The sequence below is a fragment of the Chiloscyllium punctatum genome, chromosome 48, assembly GCF_047496795.1.
Source record: "Chiloscyllium punctatum isolate Juve2018m chromosome 48, sChiPun1.3, whole genome shotgun sequence".
NCBI lineage: Eukaryota > Metazoa > Chordata > Chondrichthyes > Orectolobiformes > Hemiscylliidae > Chiloscyllium > Chiloscyllium punctatum.
The window spans coordinates 52,752,887-52,778,182 of NC_092786.1; the positions used below are offsets into that span (position 1 = coordinate 52,752,887).

Below are 25,296 nucleotides of genomic sequence, written 5' to 3' on the forward strand. Positions count from 1 at the left end.
TGAATCAAACACCTTCCTGGGTATTAGTACACACAATACAGGGGCAAAAACTGTATTGACAGAGTTTGTGGTTAGTTGACCTAGATTATGTCTTATTCAAACCCTGACAAGGAGCCAACTTCAAGTCTCTTTGTTGGTTCTCTCTGAATTGAGCACCCTGATGCCCTGCATAATATAATGAATATAATATTACAAAGTAAAACAGCAACAGTGAACTTGTATAATTAACCAACATTTCCTGTACTGTGGACTGCTAGAGACTTGAAAGAAGCTGACCTGGTCAGAATCCAGGGGAGACCAAATGCTCTGCAGGTTAGTGCTGTGTGGTCACATGAGCACCACGAGTGTCAAGAGGGAAAGGGACAAAAACCCAAAAGAAAACACATTCATTATACTTTTGAAAAATGCCCTGGGACTCCTCTTACATTATCGGTTGTATGTCCTTTTCACAGTCCAAGCAGATGTTGCCAGCTTTTGCTGGCATTGGATTTACCCATTGTTGGTCTTGATTCAACTTTGAAGAAGTTGTCAACACATTTCCACATGTAAAACTGGATGCCAGTGGTCACATTTCTGGAACAACGCTGTGATGCAGAGCCACGGGTTATTGAGGTTAACCTGCAAACATCAGTTTCAAACCTGGTTCCGTTTCATCCTACCCACAATTTTGGACACACTAAGGGGTTAATTCATGGGGTTAATTCATGGGGTTGGCAATAATGGATTTGAGTGAGTAACACAAAGGATCACAAAACTAAGGATAACATTGAGCTTACAGCACAGAGATTCCAACTTTTCACAACTCCTTACCGATGTAGTCAAACCTCCCTGGAGCAAGGCGCTCCGGTAAGTGCGTCACAAACAGGAAGCAAGTCAGAAAGGCAAGTGCCACATGTCTGTAGTGGATAGGAACTGTTTCATTGTGAGCACAACCTTCCCCGGAGCATAGGAACAACTGCACACAGAAGAAAAATAAAACAGAAACTGATTCAGTTCATTTAACAACAAATAGCTAAAATCCCAAATTTTTTAATAGAATCATTCATGGGATATGGACATCACTGGCTGGGCTGGTATTTGTTGCTTAGCCTTTAGTAACCTCGAGAAACTGTCTTCACACAGTTTTCAGACTTTCAACTTCAGGAGGAAATATTTTTTGATTTTGGAAATGTTTCACCAGCTTTAGACCGATACAAGGATGTTAATGAAATAGCTGCTGTTTCCTTTTCATTATGCAGCAGTGTGGAAATCATGGCAAAACAGGATCTGGTTTAAAAGCTGTGACAGAGCAGCCCAGGATCCTGATAGAGCATGTGAAACCCATCATCACACAGCTAGTGGAGCTGAGCAGCACAGATATAGCTAAGTGCATGAGAGAGAGGGGGAGACGCTGATCATGTTCAATGCATTAAGATGGGCAGAGCTTTGTGTGGAGCAGAAATACTGGTGTGGATCAGTGAGGGTGAAGGGTTTTTTCTCAGTGCGGAAACCTGCCCTTCAAGCCACGCAGCAGCATGATTTGGAAATATATCGTTGTTCCTTCAGTGTCGCTGGGTCAAAAATCCAGGAAACTGCCTGCCAGCAGCACCAATCGCTAGCGGAGTACAGAGGTTCAAGCCCACCACCCTCCCATGGGCAATAAGGGACAGGTAACAAAGGCAGGCCCAGCTAATGCCCATGAATGATCATGAAAGAAATCAAAATACAAACCTTGTTTCTACAGCTTTACACAATTCTATTTTTTAAAAATAACAAAGCCTCTAACATTTTCTTGTCCTTTGTCTTTCGAGGATGGTTTGTTCATTGGTAGGTTCATTTCACTTGTATTTGATTTATACACTTTACGCAACATTTACAGTCATAGATTTTTAAAAACCCAACAATAGTCTGACCCCAATATTTAAGTAGTTGGTTTTTCTCAAGTGGTACTGGCTTCAGCTGGTACTTATACCTCCCTGTACATAAGGCAAAGTTACCATAGTCCCTCATAGGGCATTAGAGACAACTGGTGGTGAGTTTAAGCTAAAGGTCACCATGCCTCAGGTAAGATTGAGAAGTAGGGGCCTTCGTGGTAACTTAACTGGTGTAGGAAACGCAAGCTATTGGCATCAGAAACTAGCCATCCAGCCAACTGAGCAAACCAACCCTCAAACCCCACTGCATCATTTATGCATGAACCTACAAGGGAGAGGAAATTGGTGACAAGTCCAATTTTTGGTGGTAAAATGAGCACGAGGAGGAACCCATTTTGGGTCACTATGACACCCTCCCAATTTCCTGTAGACATGCATTGTTGCTACATTGAAAACAGGCAAATATCAAATGTGCCAGCTACCCACCTCAAATGTAGGCATCTTCAGTATGCAAGTCCTTGAAGACTCCTACTCAAAATTCTCATAAATTAAGAGAATAGGGGAGGGGGGGGGGGGGGGGGGGGGGGAGGGAAGAGTGGGAGCAAAATCTACACCCTGAGTGTGCTTAATTTTTTCAGATCTTCCTTCTCATCAGCCCTGTGGGTGAGGGAGCTGTCCTCGACTGAGAGGCTACATAAACTGGGTCAATATTAAACTAGTTCGGTGCTTGTGTTTGAATGATATAGAACTGATGGCATGAAGGGCCCGTTTCTGATCATTGGACCTCAAGGACTCTACATTCTCTGGAGTTTAGAAAGGTGAGCAGCCATCTCCAATAAGATTCAGAAAGGGCTGGAAGGAAATCCTGAGAGTTTCTGCTGTTCCTTCAGGGGGCACTGTATCAGGATAAGGAACAATCACTTAAGGATGTGATAACTGGAAGTTTTCTTATAGAGTCGTACACCATGGAAACACCCTTCGGTCTAACTCATCCATGCTGACCAGATATCCCAATCTGACCTAGTCCCATTTGCCAGCATTTAGTCCATATCCCTCCAAACCCTTCCTATTCATGTACCCATCCAGATGCCTTTTAAATATTGTAATTGTGCCAACCTCCACCACTTCCTCTGGCAGCTCATTCCATACACGCACCACCCTTCTGTGTTACCCCTCAGGTCCTTTTTTACCCCTTCCCCTCTCACCCTAAACCTTTGCCCTCTAGTTTCACCTTAGGAGAAAGATCTTGGCTATTCACCCTCTCCATGCCCCTCATGATTTTATAAACCAATAAAGGTCACCCCTCAGCCTCCAACGGTCTAAGGAGAACAGCCCCAGCCTATTCAGCATCCCCCTATCGTTCAAAACCTCCAGCCCTTGCAACATCCTTGGAAATCTTTCCTGCATCCTCAAATTTAACAACATCTTTCCTTTAGAAGGGTGACCAGAATTCTTCACTCAAAGGGTTGAGAGTGTTTGGAATTCTCTACCTCAAAAGGTAGGGAATCAATAGATTAGGTAGGAAAGTGGAATTGAAACGTAAGATCAGCTTTGAAAGTACTGAGTAGCAGCATTGATGGGCTGAATGGTCTGCTTCTCCTTCTACTGCTTGTTTTCCTGTGCAGACTGCAGCAGTTTAAGGTGGTGACCTACCGTAGCCCATTTGGTCAATTCGGGATGAGCAACCGAAGCTGGCTTTACCTTTGATGCCTACATCCCATTGAAGAATCCAAAGTAGTTTGAGATTGTGGCTCCATCAGAGACCACACAAGGTCAGGACAAAGGTGAATCAATCGTTTTTGTGCTGACACTCAGATTTCAGAGCCTGAAAATTTCTCAGCTGAATATTAGCTGGCTATTCCTCTGCAACAGTCTTCATAGCCAACTCCTTGCTTCCTGACAGGAGATGCTGGATAATTATGACTGACCCTGCCATACTAAGAGATGGGGAGATTATCTTTAGTCCCTCCTGAAACCACTCTGCCTGGGATTAACCAACGTGATACAAACTGGGCTGACTCAGATCTTATTGCTCAGTGACTTGTTGCATTAACTGGGTAAGCCAGTCAATAATATAATCTCTGACTGTCGGAGGCTATCACCTCACCCTTGCCCTCACTGAGAGGGGGTCTCATTGAAATGTATAAATATTCTAACAGGGTTGGATCGACTAGTTACAGAGAGGATGCTTGGTCTGATTGGACAGTCTCGGACCAGGGGTCGAAGTCTCAGGATACAGAGATGAGGAAACATTTCTTCATTCAGAGGGCGTGGAATTTGCTACCATGAGGAGGTCTGGTCACCGAGTACATTCCAGAAAGAGAATGATAAATTTTTAAGATGTTGCAGGCGTCAAGGGGTATGGAGAGAAAGTGTGTGGTGATTGGAACGAGGTTGGCCTGGTGGATCTTGTAGGATGAGTTCCCCAAATGGGGTTGTGAACCTGGGCCCATCAGGGAATCCTGGTTGACAGATATAAACAGGAGTCACAGGGACTCTCCTCACTCTAGGGACTGACTCTGTTCAAAGTCCATATTCTGTGCACATGTAAATAAAGGGTGATTTGGTGAAGGAATTCTGGCCTCTGTGGGGAATATAGTCTTGAGGCTGAGGATCAGCCATGTTCAGATTGAACAGCAGAGCAAGCTCGAAGGGCCAAATGGCCTACTCCTGTTCCTATTTTCCATTTCGGACCCAATTGACAGGAGGGCCATTGATTGGACAGGAGATCGGAGGCATATAAACACTGAGGCCTACTGACTACAGAACTGACATCTTAAGATGTTGCATCGATGCTGCTTTCTCACAGACCTACCCTGTAAAACAGTGGGATGTTGTCAAAGAAATATGGATAAGCAAAGGCCACAATCCGCAGTACTTTACTCAGGTTGGGATGATCCAGTTCCGGAGATCTGAAACAAGAGCAATCATGAGGTATGTAAAGTACTCTTCAGTATTTCTTTTAACCTGAATAACCTCCCCCCACTGCCCCACCCCATCTCCTGAATTACAGTTGAATGTGGAAATGGCGGGAATTTGAGATTTGTTTTGGTTAGTTCAATGCAGGTTCAATTCCAACATGCACTCTGTTTGCTTATTGCAGCAATCCCAGGGATTGAAGATGGAGTGGAGGGAGGGAGGGGGTGGACGAGACCCTCCCTTCCTTGTCCCATCCAAATGGCCACTTCTTGCATTGCCACTCGGGTGGTGAATACCAATAGGCTGATCTACCACAGGGGGTAGCACACCCAAGCCAGATCCTGTTCTGTCTCCTCGCACCATCCACCAGGAAAGCAGGATGTCAGCTGGGAGCGTAATTCCCCAAACCCCCTCATCCAACAACCCCTTCCCTTGACCCCTCCTCCAGCTGCACAGCCGTCTTGTAATGTTGCAGGCTGGAATTGACCAGGCTGATTTCGAAACTGGGATTTTTGTCTTTGGTTTGCATGACCCAGCACCTACACCACACTGAAGAAAGAAAATAACGCAGTTCAAAACACACAGAACAAGGACAGAGGGTTACAGTTACAATCAACATAAACCAACACATGCCGCAAATCAAGAGCACTTCACCTTCATGCTGTCCAAGGTTGGTCTAGTTCCCAAAGAAAAGTAGCCAAACTCAAGCAAAGCAAACATGACAAGGCAATTTTATTGAGGCTATGAACTCAAACACTCACACAATGATATTTCAGCATGGATGTCTCGAGTTACCCACAAGATAATAGATGGGCAGAGTGGTGGTGTTGGTACTAAGGTGGGGGCCTGGGATCAGATCTCACCTTGTCACCGAATCTCCGAGGCCCTCTCAATCCTGCCACTGTCTTTCACTGAGGGCGTAATGGCAATTGAGACAGGGCCATGGTGAGGAAGTGTTCTACCTTATATAGCGACAACAGGGTCAAAGGAATGGTTTCTACCCGAGATGGGTAGGCCATGCAGCCACGTTTCTGAGTTTTACGGCTCCAAGAAGCGAGAATGGGGCTCACAACATGGAGTGTGTGTCTTGGGAGAAAGTCCAGGGGTGAGGTTGGAAATCGCAGGGAAACCTTCCCAGGATATTTCACTGGATGCTGTCACTATGATTGTGGGGTTCCTCCAGTTAGTGGAAAGGGGAGTAAAATTAGCTTGGCCTGCAAGGAGTTTTCAGTAGTCTCGTTGGGAATTTAAAGTAGTGGGAATGGAGATTAGGGCAGTTGAATGTTCCTCCTGCAGAACGTGGGAGGTAAGGGTCACCACTAGAGCGTTCAGGCTAACTGCAACTGCGGGAAGCACACCCAACCCCTTGAAAATCATGTTAGGGAACTGGAGCTGGAACTGGATGAACTTCAGATCATTCAGGAGGTGGAGGAGGTTATTGAGAGGAGTCACAGAGAGGTAGTGACACCTCAGGTACAAGAAGAAGGTAGACAAGTTACTGTCAGGGGATGGAAAGGGAACCAGCAGACAGTACAGGGATCCCCTGTGGCCGTTCCCCTCAACAACAAATATAACATTTTGGATACTGTTGGGGGTGGACTTACCGGGGTACGTCATGGGGTACAGGTCTTTGGCACAGAGTCTGTCCCTGTTGCTCAGAAGGGAAGGGAGAAGAGGAGCAGAGCAGTAGTCATTGGGGACTCCATAGTTAGGGGGACAGACAAGAGGTTCTGTGGGAATGAGAGAGACTCACGGTTGGTGTGTTGTCTCCAAGGTGCCAGGGTTCATGATGTCTCTAATCATATTTTCGGGATCCTTGCAGGTGAGGGGGAGCAGCCCCAAGTCGTGGTTCACATAGGCACCAACGACATAGGTAGGAAGAGAGATGGGGATTTAAGGCAGAAATTCAGGGAGCTGGGGTAGAAGCTTAGAGCTAAGACAAATAGAGTTGTTATCTCTGGTCTGTTGCCAGTGCTACATGCTAGTAAGGTCAGGGAGAGGGAGGGATTGAACACATGGCCACAGGGATGGTGCAGGAGAGAGGGTTTTGGATTCCTAGATAATTGGGGCTCTTTCTGGGGTAGGTTGGACCTCTACAAACAGGATGGTCTTCACCTAAACCAGAGGGGTACCAATATCCTGGGGGGAAAATTTGCTAATGCTCTTTGGGAGGGTTTAAACTAATTCAGCAGGGGCAACTTGTAGTTCCATTATACAGGAGTAGGGAGGTCAGAAATAAGATTTCAAGTTCGCCAGAGGGCAGCGGCAAGCAAAAAGTTGGTTTGAAGTGCGTTGATTTCAATGCCAGGAGCATCCAGAATTAGATGGGGTAATCTTGCAGCATGGGTTGGTACCTGGGACTTTGATGTTGTGGCCATTTCGGAGACATGGGTTGAGCAGGGACAGGAATGGTTATTGCAGGTTCTGGGATTTTGATGTTTCAGTAAGAACAGAGAAGATGGTAAAAGAGGGGGGAGGTGTGGCATTATTAATCAAGGACAGCATTGTGGTGGCAGAAAGGATGTTTGAAGACTAGTCTACTGAGGTAGTATGGGCTGAGGTTAGGAGAAAGTGAGGACTGCAGATGCTGGATATCAGAGCTGAAAATGTGTTGCTGGAAAAGCGCAGCTGGTCAGGCAGCATCCAAGGAACAGGAGAATCGACGTTTTGGGCATGAGCCCTTCTTCAGGAAAGGCTCATGCCCAAAACGTCGATTCTCCTGTTCCTTGGATGCTGCCTGACCAGCTGCGCTTTTCCAGCAACACATTTTCAGCTCTGGGCTGAGGTTAGAAACAAGAAAAGAGAGGTCACCCTGTTGGGATTTTTCTATAGGCCTCCGAATAATTTCAGAGATTTAGAGGAAAGGATAGCAAAGATGATTCTCGATTGGAGTGACAGTGACAGGCTAATTGTTTTGGGGAACTTCAACTTTCCAAATATTGACTGGGAATCCTATAACTCAAGTCCAGTGTGTCCAATTCCTGACACAGTATGTAGATGAGAAGGTTCAGTTTGGGCACTTGAGAGTTACAAGTTAGCCAGGAAAGACCTAAAGAGAGAGCTAAGAAGAGCCAGGAGGGGACATGAGAAGTCATTGGTAGATAGGGTCAAGGAAAACCTTAACACTTTCTATCGGTATATATGGATTAAAAATTAAATAGTGTAGGTTAGATTAGGTTCAGATTCTTTTCACACGTTAACACATCATCTAGGGCCAAAGGGCCTGTACTGCGCTGTAATGTTCTAAGAACAAAGTTAAATACTGAAGCTGCCATAACCAAGCAGAATAAGGTGCAAAATAAAACTAATCACTGCCGTTCCCACATTACAGTTTCATGTGTTCATTCTGCATGATTTGGCATTATTTTAACACTGGTTATAACTTGTTTAATACAGTATTAAAATAGCACAAGGAGAAGTTGGAACAGGCATGTTAAACACCCACACAAGAAGCATGCTGATCATTTTTCAAATCTTATTGTCCTCTCGCTGTCATTTACCTCTCCACGATGCTGCGGTTATAATTGATGAAAGGCATGCCTAGCCTGTGCAGGAGTTACCAGAGCAGGGAGTTGAAAGGAAGGAAATGGCAGGTGTTGGATTAGTAACCAAGATATTAGAGATAGCAGTATTTTACATACATGTCTCACAGTAATGCAGACGGGGCAGAGTAAACAAAAAGCTCAATGATCCTGCATTGTCATCCAAACCAGGTCTCGATGAAGAGGTATTTGGCAAAACTTTCTTCATTTGTTCATCAACAGGATGTCAATAATATATCAGCCGTGCTTCGTAGGAACCTCTGTCAGAGGTTGCTATTTCAAACTTGACTCGGGCATGTAACTCACAATTGCATTTGCGTGGTTCTAAATGCTGCACCATCAAAGGGTATCTACACAGGGAAAGTAAACTATTTCCACTGGTTGGGGATTCTAGAACTAGCAGTCATAGTCTGAGAATTAGATCTAGACCATTCAGGAGAGATGTTCAGAAGCACTTCTACACACAAGGGGTGGTAGGGAACTCTCTTTCACAAATGGCAAGGGATGCCGGATCAATTGTTCATTTTAAATCTGAGAAATGATTCTTTTCCCTTCAGCTATTGTTAAGCAGAGATATTAAGGGATATGTGCCAAAGGCAGATATACAGAGTTAGGCCACGGATCAGCCATGAGCTCACTGAATGGTGGAACGGGCTCAAGGGGCTGAATGGCCTTCTTTTCTTCCTATGTTCTAGTGTTCCTAAGTCCTCTCGATCCCCTCAGGTGTTGATAAAGATTCTGAGTTGTGGAGTTATCCGTGGTGTTCTAGGGAGAACTTAACTGTCAGTCAACATTCAAAGCAGGAATCCAGATCAGTATTTCACTGACACTTCTGGGATCCGGCTATGTGCAAATTTCCTGCAACGTTACCTACATTACAACAACGACTACAATTCAAAAAGCATTGCATTGGCTATGAAGTGTTCTGGGTCATGCCAAGAATGTAAAAGAAGATGTGTGAATGCAATAATCTAACCTTTACGATGGGACAGTGTCAGTCATTTGTAACCAGTAGAACCTGTCACATACACATGGTGGTGAAAGTGAGGACTGCAAATGCTGGAGATTAGAGTCAAGATTAGAGTGGTGCTGGAATAATTCCTGATGAAACGTCGATTTTCCTGCTCCTCGGATGCTGCCTGACTGGCTGTGCTTTTCCAGCATCACTCTAATCTTGACATACACATGGTGCTCAGACAACAGAAAAATGTCCCAGTGTGGAAAAGTCCCAGTGTGGAAAAACCCTGCTGATCTTTCTAATCAAGATCACAAACAAGTTTCAGCTACAGTAAAGAAAGACGAAATAAAAATTCAAAAATCCAAAACATCACATGTTAAGAGAAAGTTCCAGCCTGAGAAAAAATTATTCTTTTCCCTTCAGCTATGTACTTTTAGTGCAGTCACATCACAGTAGCGATGCAGCTCAATAATGGAAATAAAATCTTCCCACTAATGTGAGCTTATCTTTGAATCTGAAGTGTTTCTTTGAAAAAAAAGACTACAGCTCAGTGTGAGGTAGCACTCAAACACTCTGAAATAACAAATCCACTCTAAAGACTCGTATCAAAAAAAAATCCAACCTGTCATGAAAATAGAAGATGATGGATACACATAACAGGACTGTCAGCATCTGCGATGAGAAGTAATTAGTACAGAGCTGAAATGCTCTTTCTATTAGCAGATATTGAAGGAAAAACTATGTATTTCTGTCAGCTTCTGCTTTTAAATTAATTTCAAACACAGTGTAAACCTAATTCTAACACTCCCTTGCAATCCTGATGGAGTAACAGTTCCACAACCAGCCAGGAGATGGTGCAATTTCCTGCTAACTACAATTCGACAACGGGAAGATGCCTTTCAGCCCATCAATGATGATGAAGGGATCCTGCCCGAAATGTCGATTTTCCTGCTCCTCGGATGCTCCCTGAGCTACTGTGCATTTCCAGCACCACTCTAATCTTGACTTTCAGCCCACCAAGTCTGCACTGACCCTCCGAAGAGCATCCCACTCTGACCTCCCAAACATCATAGGTAACCCACCTAGTCTGCACACTACAGTGCAAGGTAGCACAGCCGATCCACCTAATCTGCACATCTTGGACTGTGGGACGGAACCAGAGCACCCGGAGGAAACCCACACAGACACAGGGAGAAAGTGCAAACTCCACACAAACAAACAGTCACCTAAGGATGGAATTGAACTCAGGTCCCTGGCTCTATGAGGCAGCAGTGCTAACCACTGAGCCACCTTAACTCTTTGATGGGAGTGGTTAGAATGTGGACCTTGTTATCATGTGGAGTAATTGAGATGAGTTGTATTAGATTAGATTCCCTACAGTGTGGAAACAGGTCCTTTGGCCCAACAAGTCCACACCGACCCTCCAAAGAGTAACCCACCCAGTCCCATTTCCCTCTGACTAATGCACCTAACACTATGGGCAGTTTAGCATGGCCAATTCACCTAACCTGCAGATCTTTGGACTGTGGGAGGAAACCGGAGCACCTGGAGGAAACCCACGCAAACACGGGGAGAATGTGCAAACTCCACACAGACAGTTGCTCGAGGCTGGAATCGAACCTGGGACCCTGGTACTGTGAGGCAACAGTGCTAACTACTGAGCCACCGTGCCACCACATTGTTTATGTTAGGGGAATTGAGATAAACATATAAGAATAGAAGGATAAGGTAAGATGAAGGAAGCTGAGAATAAGGTTTGTGTACAGCATTAATAACATAGACCAGATGGGCCAAATGTTGTTTCTGTTATAATATAGGAATATAGGAACAGAAGGAGGCCATTCAGCCCATTGAGCCTATCCCACCATTTAATGGTTGTCTGTGCTCTTACTCCATAAACCTGTTTTTGGCTCATTTCTCTTAACAGTTTTGCTTAACAAATCTGAGATTAGACAAATATTTAAGATTAACAATGGATCCAGCATCCAATGCTGTTTGTGGAACACAGTTCGAAACATCCACCACCCTTATATGTAGAAGTGCTTCCTAACATCTGTCTCTAGTCCTTACTTTTAATCTATGCCACTCTACTTCCAGAATCTCCAACCAGTGGAAATAGTTTATCTCGATCTACTCTGCCTTTTCCTATAGAATACTTATGTCCTGACTTTTATGAGAAAATATGAGTTACAGAAAAAAAACCAACTATTCTTTCAACCAGTCACTTGGACATAGAGAACTTTTTGCCTTGTTCTCATCAGGACTGATGCAGGAATGCTAAATTTCATAGGGAACAATTAAAATACATGAGGAGAAGGATACCAATTAGTCAAATTTCAGAGCATTCCCAAAAGCTTGTGATTTCACAAAAACCTGTTGGTCTATAACCTGGTGTCATGTGACTTTGGAATTTGTCCACCCCAGTCCAACACCGGCACTTTCACATCACGGTCAAAACGCCTTGCCATGGAGAATTAAAATGAGGTTTATCGTCATGCATATTCAAGTTACAAAAGGACAGGAGTACAGTGAAAAGTGTACAATAATGCCAACACAGGGCAACATCTTGGGTACAAAGTGCTTAGGTAGAAACCGTAGATACAAAAAAAAGAGAAAAATCAAGAAAAAAGGTTTACATTACATTACAGCTGTACAGAGTACATTAGGAAAATAAGAGAATGTACCAGGGATCAGTTATTCCCCAAGAATTTTTTTAAATGAAAAAAAAGCAAGTCAACTCTATCTCCTTTTACTGTTTCCTTTCAAATGACATTTGAGTTTGGAGTTCTAATGAGTTCTCTCTTGGTGGGGGTGTGGGAGGGGGGGGGAGCCTTTAAGTGATGATGTGATAATAAATGTCTCTAGTTCTTCTCCATTCTCTCTACTTTCCTCTGGGGTTGTTGTGGGACCACTCAATCTCACAGGCCATCGTGTCTTACATCAATCTAACAACCTCGCAAAGATGTGATTTTCAGCTTGGATCACCGGACAGCCAGCAGAATGGAAATCCCAGCTGAAATACTTCCTTCTTTGGGAAAAACAAATGTCTCCTGATATAATACATTTCAGCTAATCACAAAAATCAAAAACAAATGATGGCAGTAATTATGAAAGTACAGCTTGCAGCATTGTGTCTGGGAGGGTAGGGACAGATAGAGATGGGAGTGTGATTACGGTGATGACTAGGAGTCTGTTCAGAAAACATATCAGCAACAAAAGCTGAAAACTGGGGCCATTGGAAAGCAGAGATCAGGACCATAAAACTGTTGGCACATTTTAATTGATTTAGATTAGTTTAATTTCAATGCAATTAAAAATTTAATGCCGTATATACTCGAGTAATAGTCGATCTCATGTAAAAGTCAACAATCTATTTTCGGCTAAAAAAGGTGGAATTTTCCATAAGTCTTGTGTAAACGTCAGAGATGTACAGCACAGAAACAGACCTTTCGGTATAAGTCGCCCATTCCAACCAGATATCCCAACCAAACTCGTCCCACCTGCCAGCACCCAGCCCATATCCCTCCAAACCCTTCCCATTCATATACCCATCTAGAAAGTCGACCCAATTCTTCACAGATAACAAGTCTACATTTGTGGGTCTAGGTGTTATCCTGTACGTAAATGTTATAATGAGGAAATGAGTTTTTTTAACGTGCTATTATGTGACTTGATGTACAATTCACACCAATTCATCACAAAAGTTTAAGATGCTTCAGGTCAGAGTCGGGTGACAACTAACATTGTGGAATACAGTCATATACCTAGTTGAGGTTTTGAAATTCCTTCATCATTTTGTATAAAAATGTCCTCCAGAAAAAACAAAAAAAAATGTACAGCAGCATTTAAGCTGAAAATTATTGAAGTTGCAGATAAGACAAAATACTGTGTAGCAACAAGAGAATATTGTGTTTCAGAGAAACTTGTGAGAGACTGGAGAAAGATAACGAACCAACTTCAGACAATGCTCAAATGAAAGTGTGCCAATGGAGGTAAACCCAACAAATGGCCACAGCGGGAGAAAAAAAGTTGCTGAGTGGGAGCTTGAAAATGGAAAATGTGTTAGTTGTGAAGCCACCTGAATCCATCCACGAAACTAATCAAAGAAGGATGGAATTTCAGATTTTAAGGCAACTACTGGATAGTGTGCAAGGTTCATGCGAAGGCATGACTTAGCAGTTCGGCAGAGAACTAAGATTGCACAAAAGCTGCCTGCTGAACTAGAAGATATTACAGTTTCACCAGTTTGTAATCAGAAATCAGCAGAAGGAAGGCTACAAGTTATCATGTATCGGACACATGGATGTTGAGAGTAGCCTATTACTCTCGACATGCCGGTGAATCAAACTGTGAACCAAAAAGGAGAGTAAACAGTCTTGGTGAGAACCGCTGGCCGTGAGAAAAGGAGGTTTACTCAAGTTAAAACCAATGCCTGTTTTTTCAGAGAAAAACTTTGCCAATGGAGATAATGCCAAGAAGAATTGTTGTCTATGTGCACCCACAAGGTTGGATGGAGGTAAATGTAGAAAATGGATAAAGGAACTTTGGAATTTATAACCTAATGGACTACATAATGAAAAGAGTTTGCTCATCTGGGACCAGTTTAGATCACATTGAGTGACGAATGTTGTTGCTCACATCCCATCACATAACACTGACATAGCTGTGACTCCCGGCAGACTTACAAGTGTTTTGCAACCAGTAGATGTTGGTATCAATAAGCCATTTAAGGACATTATGAGAATGAAGTGGAATAATTGGATGCATGATGGAGAAAAAACATACACAAAAGGAGGCAGTATATGGGCTCCATCACTGCCACTGATCTGTGAATGGATCATTGATTCATGGAAGGAAATAAAAGCTGACACTGTTTTCAAATCATTTAAGCAAATGTGGAATTTCAAATGCATTGGACAGTACAGCAGATGATTATCTGTGGGGTGACACAGATGAAGAAGAAGAAGTGGATGATGTGCTACCACTAATGACAGACAGCGAGCATGAAGGGCATCCATACGGTGACATCATTCATCCTGGTGATTAAGCAGCTTTATTCGGTGCTAAAGTTGCTGAACAACGATTTTGCAGGATTTTAATGAACTTTTAAATTTGACATGTTTAATTTAAGATATATCATATAATTGTGATTTTAAAGTCCTGTTATATTTCCACTTCACTTTTTGTATGTATAAATAAAAGCTTACTAATTATTTTCGTTTTTATTGTCTTTATCCAGTAATTTCGGTAATTCGTTTTGTTTTTTTCTCTTTTTTCGCTTAGAGATCAGTTGGGCTTCTGCTAATGATACGGTATTTTGGACTGTAGCATGAATTCCAGCCCTCCAAAGCAGGATCCATGTAATAATTGACCCAATAAATTTAACCTTAAAAGTAGTCTAAAAATTTGACTTTTACACGAGTATATAGAGTAAGTAAATAAAGCTTTTGCAGCTAATAATTGAAGGGAAGTAATCTTTTTGCAAAGTGTGCTACATCTTAAGCTCAAAACAAATACAAAACATGCCACTGTTACTCTGCTGAAGCTGTTGGTGCAATTCAGGTTTTGTTAAAGTTTATCTTTGATAATGTTTATCTTTGTTAAGTCTGTGTTTGGACAAGGATAACAGTTTGTGGAGTCCATGTTTAATAGGGCTCATCTTTGGTACAATCCTTTTTCAGGTACGGTTTATCTTTGGTGTAGCTTATCTTCAGGTACGATTAATCTTCTGTGGATATTCTTTTTGGGTAGTACTCTTCCTTAGGGACATTCATATTGGCTAGTGTCGATGTTTTGGTGTGTTTCATGTTTTGGTGTTTTGCAGTAGTGGTCATGTTTTGATGCTGTGTAAAGTTGGGTGATCATTGTGTTTGGATGCAGCTCACTGTTGTGTAAGGGGCTCATGTCTGCATGTGATTTATGTTTGGGCAGGGATGATATTTGTGGGCTCTCAGCTTTTGGGTTGGGTTCAGTTTTCATTTCATGTTGTCGTTGGGATCATGTTTAGGCAGGTGGCAGTTTCAGGCATGGTGCCTGTTTACGTTCTTTCCTGTGACCTACATCACATTGTGGGGGAGCAGGGTGGCAGCGATAAATCGTGAAAATTATTGAGGTCATCCTAAATAATGAGACTACTTCGACTTTCAAAGTATTCTTGCACAGTAAATGTATGTGCTTGTTGCAGTGCAGTGGTAGTGTCCCTACCCTTGAGCTTGGGTACACGTTTCACCTGCTCCAGAGGTATGACATTACATCTCTGAATAGGTTAGTTAGGAAAATATCTAAAAAGTAAATGTGGTAATAATAAAAACAACAACTTGTATTTCCATGTACCTTTAAAACTGCAAAATGCTTCACAGAAATATTATCAAATGGCCTGGCCATACAAGATACCCTCAGTCCTCTTAGTGACTGAAACCTGGACTGTGTTGTGACACTAGAGAGACCCATGGAGAGGCCTCTACACATGCACATGGTCAAGTCTGTGTTCATTTTGGTGTTTCCACCTGTGCTGCAGAATCCTGTCACAGATTACACCGAAAATAACCTTGCTTTACAAGAACAACCATGACAATGAGAGAGAGACACAGAGAGAGAGAGAGAGAGAGAGAGAGAGAGAGAGAGAGACAGAGAGAGGGAGATAAATAGAGAGAGCGTGTAAGAGAACGAGAGACTGTCTGAAGAATCGGTACATATGAGCAAATAAAGAGGAATTTAGCCCTAGCCTTCTAATTACACCATCAACCGCTAAATGAAACAGTTTGTGGAAATTAACTGAAGCCAGGGACTGCATTACTGTCTCGTAATCAACCACAGCCCAGCCATCTGGCTGATTTTCCTTCCTTTCACAATATGTTCCAAATAGAATTTTGAAATTACAGAAAGAAATTACAGTCGTGGCTGCACTGCAGAGGCTGAGCTGTACATGCTTTGCCTGTGAAAAGGCTAGAATAATGTAATTACTAGACAGCAATCATCTTATCTAATGCACTTAATAGAGGACTTAGTACATGAGGGAGAAAGGAACAGAAGCGAAAGCTGGGGGAGTTAGGTCAAGTGGGAGGGGCTTAGGTGAAGTAGGACGGGGCTTGTGTGGAAGGGTAAACATGAGTATAGGTTACATGGACTGAATGGCTTGTTTTTGTTCTGCAGACTATGTACAATGTTGAACTGAGGCACAAGATTGAATAATCAGGGAGCGCTATGAAGTTACAAATCCAAAATAAAACACGCGAGACCTATGGGGAGCCTCTTTGCACATGCACATGGCCAAGTCTATGTTCATTTTGTTGTTCCCACCCATGCTGCAGAACCCTGTCACAGATAACACTGAAAATAACTTTGCTTTATAAGAACAACCATGAGAGAGTGATAAGGCGAGAGGGTGAGAAAGAGAGAAAGATAAAACAGGCGAGATCTTCTATCTCAAAAAACACAGACCCTTCAGCCCAGCTAGGACATACAGGCTTAATGTTTAATTTGAACCACCTCCCTTTCTCCTTTCCTAAACATAACATTGTAATCAACTTCCTCTTTCTTCCCCAAATGCATATTCCCCCTAAATGCACCTATAATATTCAATAGACAATAGACAATAGACAATAGATGCAGGAGTAGACTATTCAGCCCTTCGAGCCTGCACCGCCATTCAATATGATCATGGCTGATCATCCTTAATCAGTATCCTGTTCCTGCCTTATCTCCATAACCCTTGATTCCACTATCCTAGAGAGCTCTATCCAATTCTTTCTTAAATGAATCCAGAGACTGGGCCTCCACTGCCCTCTGGGGCAGAGCATTCCACACAGCCACCACTCTCTGGGTGAAGTAGTTTCTCCTCATCTCTGTCCTAGATGGTCTACCCCGTATTTTTAAGTTGTGTCCTCTGGTTCGGCACTCCCCCATCAGCGGAAATATGTTTCCTCCTGCCAGAGTGTCCAATCCTTTCATAAGGATTCACTTCAACTATCCCCTGTGGTAGTGGGCTCCATATTCTCACAGAGGAGAAAGTGAGTACTGCAGATGCTGGCGATTATAGTCAAGATTAGAGTAGAGCTGGAAAAGCACAGCAGGTCTGGCATCATCCGAGGAGCAGGAAAATCGACGTTTTAGGCAAAAGTCTGATGAAAAGCTTTTGCCCAAAACGTTGAATATCCTGCTCCTTGGATGCTGCCTGACCTACTGTGCTTTTCCAGCACCACTCTAATCTTGGTCTCCATATTCTCATCACCCATTGGGGTGACAAAGTGCTTCCTGAGTTCCCTTTTGGATTTTTTGATAGCTCTCTCATATCAATGACCATTAGTTAGAATCGTCCTGAGAGAAACAATCTCTCTGAATCCACTCTACCAAAACGTTTCATAATCTTAAAGATCTCTAGCAGGTCACCCTTCAGCCTTCTCTTTTCATAAGTTCAGGAGAAATTGCTTCACGATGAGATACCATTACACAATTCCAGAGAACCATCAACGCAAAATTGTCTGAAATGGAAGTAAGTGCGTTGAGGAGAAATGATGTGAATGAGGAGGAGGAAGATTAAACCATGTAAGGTTTGTGTAATAGAGACAGAGTGAGAAGCTGACTCTTCGGCCAATAGACTCTGGCAGGTAGAATTTCAATGGAGGCTCTCCCCACTTCTTGATGTAACATTAGGGGAGGATTAGCATAACCCTCAGAGAAATGAATAACCACCCACTAAGGCCAAGTCAAGCAATCAGGTGGCCCTGCTTGGATCCCTACCATTGGAGGACTGATGGGTTGCACAGTTTGAACAAATGGAGATCAAACCAGATAAAGCCCACACATACAGGGTCATTAAAGCCTGTGGCACCTTGAAAGCCGCATCTCTCAAACTCCTGCTCTTGACAATTTCCAAGAATTCCACTGGAATGATTGCAGGAAACTGGGAATACTCCAGCGGCAATCCATCTCACATGATTAAGGCCATGGTGAAACTGGGGGACAAAATGAAACCATCAAGCAATTCTGGATCCAGCAATTACAATCACAGTCCAACTACAGGGCTGACCTCAAATTAGGAGAAGTATAATCAAGGTCACAGCTTCAGTTGAGCTCCAGAGTAATTTGGGGTCAGAGTTGTTAGGGGGACGGCAAGGCCAGGGTTAAAATCTAATTGGGTGAGGTTTTACCAGCAGGTGTCATGATATGATCTGACCATTTTGATTCGGGCAATTGGCTCAAAACTCTTGTATCTAATTATATTGGTATCATATCAGTAAGCAGTGTGAGGCTAGTCTAAAGAACAAATGATTTGGAGATTTTGGTGTTGGACTGGGGTGGACAAAGTTAAAAATCACACAACAACAGGTTATAGTCCAACAGGTATAATTGATGAAGGAGCAGTTCTCCGAAAGCAAGTGCTTCCAATTAAACCTGTTGGACTACAACCTGGTGTTGTGAGATTTGTAACTTTGAACAAAAGAAACATTATAATGGTTCCCTCATCCTGCACCATAACAAGTCCAAAGGAAGTGTGATGCTCTGGTAACCAGCCTTACCTGGAGTAGCATGACAGCGCAGTGCAAATGATGGTGTTAAAGACGGCGATGGTAGTAAACCACTTGTGGAAGGGGGTATTGATCCATCTGTCTGGCATAATGTAGGCTGCGTACACAGTGGCAGAGCCTATGGGGAAAGAGCAACACAGAATGTAAAGCATCACACTGTTTTCATCAGCATAACTGAAGATGAATTTCTTCAGAGCTTCCGGTCAGCGGTAACCCCGGTTTGTGTGCGGTTGGGACGGCTTGTTGCCAAATTTCAGCCACAGTTAACATGGGGGCAATGGGAGAAGCGGCGAGGTTACCAGCTTCCCAAAGTCACACACTAGCTACACATACATTTAGAATCAATGGAGTCATCTGTACCTAGACTGTACAGGCTGAGGGCACCATAGTCAAAAAAGAAGCAAATGTGTCTGGCTCGGGTGGACATCGAGCTAAATGTATGGGCACAACTTGAGGTAAATGGGTAGATGCAACTCGACAGCATGTAAACAAGGAAAGGCCACGTGTAGGCTTCATTCCAAAAGTCCAGGGTGTAGGACAGAGCCAGAAGATTCCAGAGGAAATACCTGCAGAACAGAAGGAGACAATTTTAATTTAGTTTAATTTATTTAGATTCAGAATTCCTACAGTGTGGAAACAGACCCTTCGGCCCAACAAGTCCACACTAAACCTCCGAAGAGTATCCTACCAGACCCATTTTCCCACGTCACTCTACATTTACCTAACAAATTCATCTAACCTACACATCCCTGAACACCATGAGCAATGTAGCATGGCAGATCCACCCTAAACTGCATGTCTTTGAACTGTGGGAGGAAACTGGAGCATCCAGAGGAAACCTGCCCAGACACAGGGAGAATGTGCAAACTCTAGACAGACAGTCAGCCAAAGCTGGAATCGAACACGGGTCCCTGGCGCGGTGAGGCAGCAGTGATAACCACGGTGCTGCCCTAAAGTGAAGTACAGACAGAAAACCAAATATTCATTCAATTCAGCTTTGTGCTTGCTCACCCCACTTGCCACTTTATCACAATAAATACATTTCAAATGTAATAAGCATATAGAACTGGGGATGCTGGAAATCAGAAATAAAAACAGAAATTACTGGAGAAACTCAGTTTGTCTGACAGCAACTATGGAGAGAAAGCAGAGTTAATGTTTCAGACCCAGTGACCCTTTCAGAATGTCATTTCTAATTTACTTTAATATAGTTAATTTTATTAATGATTACTGATAACTGATTAATTAATTTTATTGCATCATTCTGATGAACAGTCATTGGATCCAAAATTTAACTGCTCTTTCTCTCCACAGATGCTGCCAGACCTGCTGCGTTTCTACTTTTGTGTTATGTTTCAAATGTGCTGAATGGGCTCTTTGAGATGTCCTGATGGCATTAAAGGATGTTTGTGATCTCCTGTCTCTTCTGACTGTACAGCTCCTATGGAGTCTATCCTGTTTTATAGAATCCTCTTAGATTCTGACAAAAATGAGTCATAGAGTCATAGAGTCATAGAGCTGTATAGCACAGAAACAGACCCTTCAGTCCAACCCATCCATACCACACAGATATCCTAAATTAACCTAGTCCCAATCGCTAGCATTTGGCCCATATCCCTTTTAAAGCCTTCCTAATCATATACCCATCCAGATGCCTCTTAAATGCTGTAATTGTACCAGCCTACACCTCTTCCTCTGGCAGCTCATTTCATACATGCACCACCCTCTGAGTGAAAATATTGCCCCTCAGGTCCCTTTTAAATCCTGATTTGCCTTTCCAAATGCAGCACCTCATAATCATCTGAATTAAACTCCATCTGCCACTCTTCAGCCCTTGGGCCCATCTGATTAAGAACCCATTGAACTCTGAGATAACCTTCTTTGCTGTCCACTACACCTCCAATTTTGGTGTCATCAGCAACTTACTAACCATAGTCTGCACATTGAGTGGCTGGACTGCAATCAAAGCCACTATACTTAGCTAGACCGTCCCTACTCAGAGTCTGCTGCATCTCTGTCTCTAACTTATCAAAGAGTGACTATTGTCTGACTCCCAGTAGGTCCTGTAAACTATTTACATTCTGAAATACTGAATACTGGCTACACTCTATTTTACACTCTTCTGTTCCTCTCTTAATATCTCATTAGCATGCGATTATTCGTGTCAGTGTTACATCACAATTAACATATTCTCATTACATTAAAAGGGTTGCTATAGAAATGCAAGCCTTTATTTTCTTTCATTGAAAGATTTTTGGAATACAAATCACTTTATATTTGGCTTCTGTGGAACAAAATTGATGAGAGTGTATGGGGTGTGTAGACATGAATGCATGTCTAATGTCCGCAGAAGAGGCACATTGAATATGAGCAGCAACACATCGTAAAATCAGTATAACCGATTATCAATGCTTTTTATGCTGGATTATCAATGATTTTCTTCAGTATATGTACCATGGTATATGTTGACAGGCGGACCTTAATTAAAATGTTTATACTTTTCAGAATCCAATTGCAGCTTTTTCTACAGAAAAGGGCTAGAGGAACTCAGCAGGTCGGGCAGCAGAAACAGAGATAATAGGCTAGAAATTACATGCTGCCTAACAGAAATGTTTGCAGTGGATGAGCATGTAATATGTAAGCAGACTCACATTATACTGGGGTGCAGGGCTTTGAAATTGGTTGCCCACCTAACGTATGTAAATAAATAATTAAGGATCAACTGAGTTTGTTCAAAGTGTCATCGTGCAGTAGTGTGGGTAGGAGTAGACAGGCTGCTTTTTAACAGAAACCTATGAAACAGCAAGAAGAAATGGGGGAGGGGTACTACACTTTCTTAACAAAAAACAGTATTAACATATAGCCTCTGTCTTCTCCTCTATCTGTGGATAAGTTATTTGCTATCAGTCTTTAATAGGAATCCAAAGGCAAAGTCGTGTGGGTTTTCCGCAGTGAATTCTATGGCTGGGAAAACAGTGGGCATCCCTGGGGAAACATCAGCTGTGACCACTGGATAAGTCAATGTTTATTTTGCTGTAATTCATTCACAATGTATTTATAATTATGTGTTTTAATACAGCAGGAGCTAGAACTATGGAGAATGGATGGAAAGGATTTACACAAGGAATGCAAAGACTTATCAGGCAAGTCTGAAAAGGTAATGCCTTTTACCCCAAGAAAAGAGAAGATTGAAAGGTGGCTTGATCAAGTCTTTAAAATTATTATGGGGCAGATGTAGAGGAAGTGTTTAAATTTGCCTGTAGTTTGGTACATGTTGGAGCTACTAAACACAAAATAAACACTGATAATTTCATCAAAGAATTCAAGCAAACCCTCTTTACCCAGGGAGTGGTTTGAACATGGAACTTGTATAGTTAAGGTGAATGTAAGGGCTAGGTGCTTGAAGGTGAAAGGAATAGAAGGATATGTTGATAGAGACACAAAGTAAAGGAGGTGTGCAGACTACAAACAATGAGAGAGGTCAGGAAGTGTTGGAGAAACTCAGCAAGTCTGGCAGCGTCTGTGGAGAGAGAAAAAAGGAGATAAATATTAACTCTATTATTTTCTTTGCAGAAGAGCCAGAGTTTCTCCAGTGCTTTCTGTTTTTATTTTAGTTCTGCAGGGCTCGATCTTTTTTATAATGGGGTAGGTCAGTTGGGATAAAGTCTATGTGTATCGACAAATCTCTGTTTATAAAAGCCCGCCCTGTAATAGTAGTTGGCTCCTTTACAGATGGTCACTATTTGCGCCCTGTTTATTCTTCCTGCATGAGTTTCCCCCAAATTATTTACAGTAAAGATGATTCCATGCTGTTTGTTGCCAGGTTGCTTTTGAAAGAGTACTGAACTAGTCTGACTGTCACCAAAAGCAGCACTTTTGCAGCTACACCCTTCAGCCAGCTTGAAACCACATGTTAGGATTATTCAGGGACTATTGCGTGGCTAACCTGGCATCCTGTCTGAAAACAGCACTTTCCTTCATAATGGAGAACCTCAACTGGGGGGAAAAGGTATTCGGTTTTCTTTCTGAAGCTTATTTTCGAGAAAGAAACTGTGATTGCTCCACCCTGAGCCCCCAAAGCCTTTGATTCATCGCCCTTGCAAATTCCCTGTGTGATCATGTCGGAGCCACATTACATTTAACAAAGACAATTATGGAGCCCTTAGGCGCTGAAGTCTTTAGTATCTTTTATTGTTCATGTAGATTAACACAGCACAAGCACTACCTTCCCACTACTCACTGTGGTCAAAGCCCAGGCTGCAATATCCTGTATTTGATGTTAACAGGCTAGTGTAAGACATTTACTAAGTGACTCTGAGCAGCCATTAACCTTGGTGTATAATGCACGCTATTGCCAAGGGGATAATTAGCAAGACATTTATTGCCTGCATTTACCTGCTTGCTGGCTAATGCCATACAATCAGGAAAATCTCTGGCTCCCTTCTGCTTCGCACCAAAGTTTTCTTGATTATACAGTGAAATGATTGAAAGCAAATTGATGTCGGAGGATACGCTGCAGTGAGACCCCAGGGCAAAATTGTGATAAGAAAGGCCTGATGTAATTTGGACTGGTTTCTGGTTTAGTACAGTATGGATGAAAGCAGTTGCGCGACAATTGCCTCCCACACTCATGTGACTATTCCAGGTGGGTAATCCCTTACAAACACCAGCAGAGATGAAATCCAGCACTAAAGCTGATCTGGGCCCTGAGGAAGAATGTGCATTTATATAGCACCTGTCACACCATGGGATGTTTGAAAGAACTTCACAGTCATTGAAGTTTTACTGACGTACAGTTGCTGCTGGACAGTAGGAAATAGGGTGACCTTCATACAGCAAGATCCCACAAATAGCAAAGGGATATATGGCCAGCACAGAAGCTTAATTTGTTTGTTGGTTGGTTGAGGGGTGAATGCTGTTTGAGACAATGGGAAGAAAAAAGCCCTTGCTCTCCTTCAGAATAGTTCCCAGTGCAGATGCCCCTTCTAGCTGATCTCTCTGGATGGTGTTGCTTTCTGTATGCTTTAAACCAATGCTGCCACTAGCACATTGAGATATTGGTCTGGAGTATTTTGGATTCTGGGTGTCTGCATGTGAACAGTCCATGAGGTTACTAGCTCCCTCTGGCTAAGTAAGGCTCTTGGAACTCCTTACATACTACAACATTTCTTTATTAACATTGACTTGTGCAAGATTCATAGAATCCCTACAATGTAGAAGCAGATCATTCAACCCATTGAGCCTACACCCATGAAGAGCATCCCACCCAGACTCACACTATTGCCGTAATCCTGCATTTCCCTTGGCTAATATCAAATAAAGCTGGATTAGTGGTGCTGGAAGAGCACAGCAGTTCAGGCAGCATCCAACGAGCAGCGAAATCAACGTTTCGGGCAAAAGCCCTTCAAAATAAAGCTGTCCAGTATAATATCTAAGACATCCCTTAGTATTTGCTCATCACAGAGTAGTGTCTCCTCTCCTCCTGATTACAACCATGTGATTAGTCACATCCTTGTGATTTGTATGAATCATTTTACACTATAATGCTCAGAACCAGGAAGCCCAGGAGAACTTCCCACTTCACTAACCCAGGACTGTAATTCTGTCGCTATGCCAACAGGCCAAACCAACTTTGTTTCTGTGCTACAAACTCTATGTAGCTCAGTCTGTCGTGCGAGTGTGAGCATGAGATTTATTTCTTATTAGATTTTAATAGACATGACCTCTTCCATGTTCTCTTGCATGCAAGCATTGCTTCAGCTCCTCAATTAAAACCAACAAATTGAAATCATTTGAAAGCCAGCCTTGGTTCAAACCCCAGCAAACACAAGGAAACAAATTACAGCATAAGATTGCTGCTTGTCCTGTGTGGACAAGGCACTATGCTATTGTTCTAATTGGTGCTGTTACCCTGTTAGGGATAGGTGACTTGAAACCTGCTTTAAAATAACACAAAGAGAAGTTTAGATCAAAAAGGTCCACACTGGGTCAGCATTGGTCAAAAATCTTCTCATTAGCAATATTACTCATAAAAGCCAGAAGGCTGGCTAACTGGGAAATAAAAACACATTCCCAGTGGTTCTCAGTTACTCTGAGGTTGGCTGAGATCTGAAAGGAAGTAAAAACAATGACTGCAGATGCTGGAAACCAGATTCTGGATTAGTGGTGCTGGAAGAGCACAGCAGTTCAGGCAGCATCTGAGGAGCTTCGAAATCGACGTTTCCTGATGAAGGGCTTTTGCCCGAAACATCGATGTCGAAGCTCCTTGGATGCTGCCTGAACTGCTGTGCTCTTCCAGCACCACTAATCCAGAATGAGATCTGAAAGGTACCACTCACCCCTAAGAAACAGAAAAGGTGTGGCTTAAGTAGCACGGGCCAAGAGCTGGAAATAATGGGATTAAAAGAGATGGATGCTTGATGACCAGGAGAGACATGATGGGCCGAAGGGTCTCTTCCTGTGCTGTATAACTGCAGCAACCCAGCAATGCAGGCACT

At 42.8% G+C, this 25,296-nt stretch overlaps 1 protein-coding gene across 7 annotated transcripts in view; it reads right to left on the reverse strand.

Annotated features, from left to right (window-relative positions):
- Positions 1 to 25,296, reverse strand: part of paqr5b (progestin and adipoQ receptor family member Vb) — a 92,982-nt gene that overhangs the window by 12,619 nt on the left and 55,067 nt on the right. For 6 of the 7 annotated variants that reach the window (XM_072565231.1, XM_072565232.1, XM_072565236.1 and 3 more), the window contains 5 exons: positions 19,160 to 19,365; positions 18,791 to 18,917; positions 8,273 to 8,317; positions 4,669 to 4,765; positions 811 to 955 (listed from right to left, as the gene is read on the reverse strand). In XM_072565231.1, coding sequence (XP_072421332.1) covers positions 811 to 955; positions 4,669 to 4,765; positions 8,273 to 8,317; positions 18,791 to 18,917; positions 19,160 to 19,365 — 620 coding nt within the window. The remainder of the gene's footprint in view (positions 1 to 810; positions 956 to 4,668; positions 4,766 to 8,272; positions 8,318 to 18,790; positions 18,918 to 19,159; positions 19,366 to 25,296) is intronic. The other variant, XM_072565237.1, reaches the window with a different exon arrangement.